General features: G+C 31.7%; 1 protein-coding gene across 2 annotated transcripts in view; it reads right to left on the bottom strand.

The window, feature by feature from the left end:
* LOC118909533 (girdin-like) overlaps positions 1-6,072 on the bottom strand; it is a 113,742-nt gene that overhangs the window by 16,668 nt on the left and 91,002 nt on the right. For both annotated transcript variants that reach the window (XM_057496960.1, XM_057496961.1), the window contains 2 exons: positions 3,555-3,701; positions 2,824-2,968 (listed from right to left, as the gene is read on the bottom strand). In XM_057496960.1, coding sequence (XP_057352943.1) covers positions 2,824-2,968; positions 3,555-3,701 — 292 coding nt within the window. The remainder of the gene's footprint in view (positions 1-2,823; positions 2,969-3,554; positions 3,702-6,072) is intronic.

The raw sequence follows: 6,072 nt of genomic DNA, 5'->3' as shown, positions 1-6,072 counted from the left end.
ATCTGTGTCTACTCTTTACTATTTAAATTGTTGAGTCTAAATGTACTATATCACCTGGTCCTGAACTTTATGAAATTTTCTACAGTGATACAAGATATACACAATAAAAAAATAACATATTAAAGACAGGTAAATCTTGAATTCTTGAATTTTTATTGCATCCACAGACATTCTAGTGGGGAAAAAATGTACAAAATTTACACTGAAGAGACTAGAGTTTCAGCTCTCATTCCATGAGAAATCAATTACTTGACAATGTCCCAGCCACTTTAAGTTCAATGAGTCTTAAGTTACTTGCGCAAAATATAGTTATTGCCTTGTGCGCTCTCTCCTGGAGTCATTGCTTGATTCAAGTAAGAAGTATAAAACATATCCTATCCCCACACCTTCAAAAATTAAAGGACAGTTTGGGTTAAAATATCCTAATCTGATTCTGAAAAAGGAAAGACAGCATACACTGGTCACCTTGAAAAAGTCTTTCTCTAAATGAAGAATCCCTAGTAAACCTAAGTGTAAAGAGCAATATGTACTTCACTTTGCCAAAGAAAAAAAATCTAAACAGATTTGAGCATTACATTTTTTAAATTAAGAAAACTCAGTTTCTAGTTCTGTAAATGATACTCTTCGGTAAGCTAAAATAGTTATTTTTAAGTAACCCTGCAGCAGACTCATTTAATCTGTTAATTAATTTAAAATATTTACTTTGATGATATAAAAATATTAGGGTTTACAAATAAAAAAAGACACCTATAATTTATTTTAAAATCCTCAATTTCAGGAAAGGCAACAGAAGTACAGGAAGGCCTTTCTAGGTCTGTCTACTTTTGTGTATATTGAAATTCTCCATCATAAAAAGTAAAGAAATATGAACACACGAAATAATATCCCCACAAGCATACATTCTTTCCAAATTAGGTATGATAGACTATCCCTTAGATTTTAAGCAAAGAAAGCCTTGATTCTTCTATCTAGCTTTTTATTCTAGTCTGCATATTATTAATCTTTTAAAAGTTGATGTACTAGGGAGTCACTCACTTTTAAAATTCCATTAGTTGTCCAAGTCTTCTTTAGTAAAACTCTAGTTCATGATTTGTAGTCATGCATTTCAATTAAACAAGATTAAGCTATTAAAGCAATATACCTTAGTAATACTTTTAATACAGTAACTGTGTTTGAAAGAAGTTTCAGGTCAGACACTGCAGAATTAAAAGGATGCTTACAACACATTTTTAACAACATGGGGATCTGCCCATGTTATAATCCTAGGTGAAAAAGAACCTGAATTGTATACACACTAATCTGATAATGTCTAAAATATCTATGCATGTGTAAAAAAATTCTAGAAGCAAATTTTGTGAAATGTAAAAGTGACTTAAGAAAGTATTCGTTTCTTTAATTTCTCACTTTATATTTTTCCGCATTTTATATTTTTTCCAAATTTTCTATAAAGAAAGTCCCTTGTACAACTTAAAAAACCAAACTACAACCCATTAGAATGGATTTGCAGGTCTATAACCCCAAGTAAGGATGATGACGATGATATAATGATAATAATAATTATAAACGTTCAAATGCTTACTATTTACCAAGCACTATTTTAGGGGCTTCATAAGTATTAATAAATTCAATCTTCACAACAGCCCTACAAGGTATTTACTGTTATTGTTCTCATTTAACAGATGGGAAAACTGTAATTTTAACTACTTTGGTATAGAAAACATTTAAGTTTGAATTGCTTTCCTTGTAACAATTCATAAAGAATACAATAAAAAATGTTTCACAGGTATTTTAAGAAACACATCTCACCAAGTTCACTGGCTGAATATTATCACTTACGACAAAGGGAATTCCTAGAATTTGGAATTGGGTTCTCAAGTATAAAATCAGGAGAAGCCTAATGGTAATAAATATGACAAATCATCTGTGAAAGTAATTACTGTAATTACTCTGTTAGCACCAGACTATAAGCTTTCTCAGACCTTATATCTATGTCACCACTGTATCTTCAGCCTGCTATAATATTTTACACATGGTAGATGCTTATTAAATATCTGCAAAAGGAAGGAAAGCAGGTGAAATAATCTAATATTGATTAACTGAGGAATTATGGAACCAGTCTAATTCAAATAAATGTGACTTAGATGTAATTTCAATAAACATAGCAGTACTAGCATTCTCAAAGCTATAACCCAAATAAATATATGTATATGCTCAGCTTTAAGTAAGAGGACAAGTCAATATGGAGGGTATGAAAAAAGAGTCAAAAGTCAAAAATTTATCTAAGGGTCTTTTATCATCTCCAGGGTAAAACTGGGCTGGACTGGTTGGTAGGTATAATCCTAAATTGCTGATTACATATATTGATGAAAATAACCATTAAGATCCTTAACTTGCTTTTAGAAATCTGGCTACATATTCTCCTAAGAATCTTTTCTCTGCATTTTGACTTTCTAATTAGGTTTGCCTCTAGTCAAAGAACAGGTTGACCAGCTAAGTATGACTTTTCTGTACTATCTAGTAGATGGCTATCTTTTTCAAAATAAATTAATAAACTCGTATTCCAGCTTCCTGTGATATTAACATGAAATAATGCCTAAACAACTGATCAAATCTGTCACTGCACTTATAAAGTTGAGTTGTAAGACATGTAAAGATAAGGACCAGATCCAGGAATGTGGTAATTAAAATTACTCTAGACATCATATCTAGAGAGACATCTCCAGGCAGGGAATATAAAACTGCAATAAAATATCCAGAAATGTAAGCATAAATATGACTTCATTTACTCACTCATCATTTTAATTAAAATGATATAGGGAATACCTTCAGAAAGTTCACTAGTTCTGTATATTTGTTCTAGCTGCCAGCCAAGATGTAATGATTCATCCATACTCTGTTTCTGTGCCATTTCCAAAGTCATATTTTCTTCCATTAATTCTTCTATCTTTTTTCTATCCATATCACATTCCTTTTTCATTGGCAGGGAGGAGACAGAGAAAAGAAGCTAAGAAACTGTACAATTTCAAGCTAATATTTTATTATTACTCTTATTTATCAGAAACTGAACAATATGAGGATAAATTTTGAGTTCCTTAAAATTTTTCACAGTTTGAAGGTAATAGTCGGTTACAATCACTACTACTGGTCATTACACTGAGCAGGTGTCTGACATCCTTAAAAAGTAATCTCTGGGCCACTGAAAATTTCTTCATATGAATATAACATTTTGGTAGTATAATAAATAATTTCCTACCCAATGCCAAATTTTAGCAAATAGTTTTATTTCTGTATTTTTAAAGGCATGTTTACACAATAGCTTATTAGGGTTTTTGGAAAAGTAGAAGATAAAATTAATAAATAATAATTGAACAAGAGCATAAAATTCTACCACTCCTGTATTTATATAAAATTTATGTGTAATTTATTTATATATAATTTATTTAGCTAGTTCTCTGTTAAAGCCTCAAGGGCACTAGCCATCCTTGTTATTACAACGAAATTAGAAGAAGCCTGTATTTTTTTTCTTAGAGGCCATGTTACCTTAAAATACTTACCATTTTCATATCATGCAGTTTAGCTTTTAGTTGTAAATTCTCTTTTTCTAATTCACGTAATTTATCAGAATGAGCTCGAGTGCCTTCTAATTGGTCCTCCAACATGGTTTTTGTTTCAAATAAAACTTGATTGTCTTCTTTTAATTCCTAAAAGCATTTCAAATAGGCTTTATTTACAACAAATGGGTTAACATCTGTTAAATTTTCTAACTTTGACACATAAAAATTCTTTATTGTAAAGTAAGACATTAAGCTGTCTTCACCAACTATTCTGTGCAAGAGTAAAGCACTGAGGAATATAAATACAGCTGTTTTCTTGGTTTCATATTTTCCCCCAGAATTTAAGCTATTATGCAAACAAAATCTCAGTACTTACATTAGAATGAGTAATGCTATTATAATTTCACATGAAATTATCAGCATACATTTAAATTCCTTAATCACAAGGATAAGGAAGTACGGGTAAGTAGTCTTTCAAATATTTAAGACACAATACCAATAGAACCAGGGCTTTATTTATTTACTGAAATAGATTTAAAGACTTCTCTCTACTTAAACTATACCTTGAAAGTATATGGTTTGGGGTTTTTGAGTAAAATATAAGACATAATGTCAGCAGTATATAAACTAAAGTCAAGAGAAACTATATTAAAATGGTGGCATTTATAGATCGTAAAGTATCTAAAGATTCCTTAGCAGTGCCATGCATACATGCATTTCAATAACTGTTGAAGAATTAATACGCACCCTATTTCTGAAGTCCACTAGATCTACTTACTGGTAAATGTCAGGCTAAAATGTCCTAACTACTTAAAAAAATTTTTTTATTGAAGTTAGTTGATTACAATACTATATTAACTTTGGTGTATGATGACGATTTGAAATTATATACGATATGAAATGCTCACCACAGTAAGTGTGATTACTGTCACCAGAGAAAGTTGTTATAGTATTACTGACTACATTCCCTATGCTGTTCTTTTCATGTCCATGACATATTATTTTAAAATTGGGAAGTTTGTACCTCTGTATCTCCTTCACCTATTTTGTCCATTCTCCCCCATCTCCATCATCTATGGCCCCACCAGTTTGCTCTCCTTGTTTATAGTCTATTTGTTTTGTTTTGTTAGATTCCACATGCAAGTGCAATCATATGGCACTTGTCTTTCTCCGGCTTATTTCACTTAGCATATCCTCTAGGCCCATCCATGCTGTTGTCAAAGGCAAGATTTCATTCTTTTTTAAGACAGAGTTATACTCCAGTGTGTATACATACCACTTCTTCTTTATCCATTCATGTATAAATAGACATTTAGGTTGCTTCCATATCTTGGTTACTGTAAATAATACTAGGGTAAACATTGGGGCACATATATGTTTTCAGATTAGTAATTTTGTTTTCTTTGGGTAAATACCCAAAAGTGGAATTACTTGGTTGTGTGGCATTTTTAATTTCTTAAGGAACCTCCATACTGTTTTCCATAGTGGCTGCACCATTTTACATTTCTACCAACAGTGCACGGTGACAGTTCCCTTTTCTCCACATCCTCACCAACCCTTATCTTTCTGACACTAGCCACTCTGCCTAGCATGAGGTGATATCTCATTGTGGTTCTGAACTGCATTTCCCTGATGATTAGTGTTGTTGGCCATCTGCATGTCTTCTTTGGAAAAATGTCTATTCAGTTTCTCTGCCTACTTCTTAATTGGACTATTTGTTTTGGGTATCGAGTTGTATAAGTTCTTTATATCTTTTGGATATTAACCCCTTATTGGAAATATAATTTGAAAATACATTCTCCCATTCAATAGACTATCTTTTCATTTTGTTGAGTTTCCTTTGCTGTACAGAGGCTTTTTAGGCCAGTGTCCAAGAGTTTACTGCCTATGTTTTCTTTTAGAAGTTTTATGATTTTAGGTCTTACATTTAGGCTTTTAATTCATTTTGAGTTTACTTTTGTGTACGGGTTAAGAAAGTAGTCCAATTTCATTCTTGTGCATGTACCTGTCCAGTATTCCTAACACCCTTCATTAAAAAGACTCTTTTCCCCATTGTATATTCTTGACTCCTTTGTCAATATATATAAATTAACATAGAAGCATGGGTTTATTTCTGGGTTCTCTATTCTGTTCCATTAATCTGTGTGTCTATTTTTGTGCTTATACCAAACTATTTTAAATACTATATCTTTGTACTATAATTTGAACTCAGGGAGCATGATAACTCCTGCTTTGTTCTTCTTTTTTCAAGAATGCTTTGGCCATTCAGGGTCTTTTGTGGTTCCACACAAAGTGTAGGATTATTTGTTCTAGTTCAGCAAAAATATGCCATTGTTACTTTGATAGGGATTGTACTGAATCTGTAGATTGCTTTGGGTAGTATGGTACTAAAAATATTCATTTTTCCAATCCATAAGCATGGTCTATCTGTTCAATTATTTGTCATCGTCAATTTTTTTCATCAATGTCTTACAGTTTTCAGAGAACTTTCATTTCCTTGGTTAAATTTATTCCTGGA

This window comes from Manis pentadactyla, chromosome 2 (assembly GCF_030020395.1).
Source record: "Manis pentadactyla isolate mManPen7 chromosome 2, mManPen7.hap1, whole genome shotgun sequence".
In the NCBI taxonomy this organism is placed as follows: Eukaryota; Metazoa; Chordata; class Mammalia; order Pholidota; family Manidae; genus Manis; species Manis pentadactyla.
Note: the sequence above shows the minus strand (reverse complement) of the source record. Positions and strands in the feature narration are given on the sequence as shown.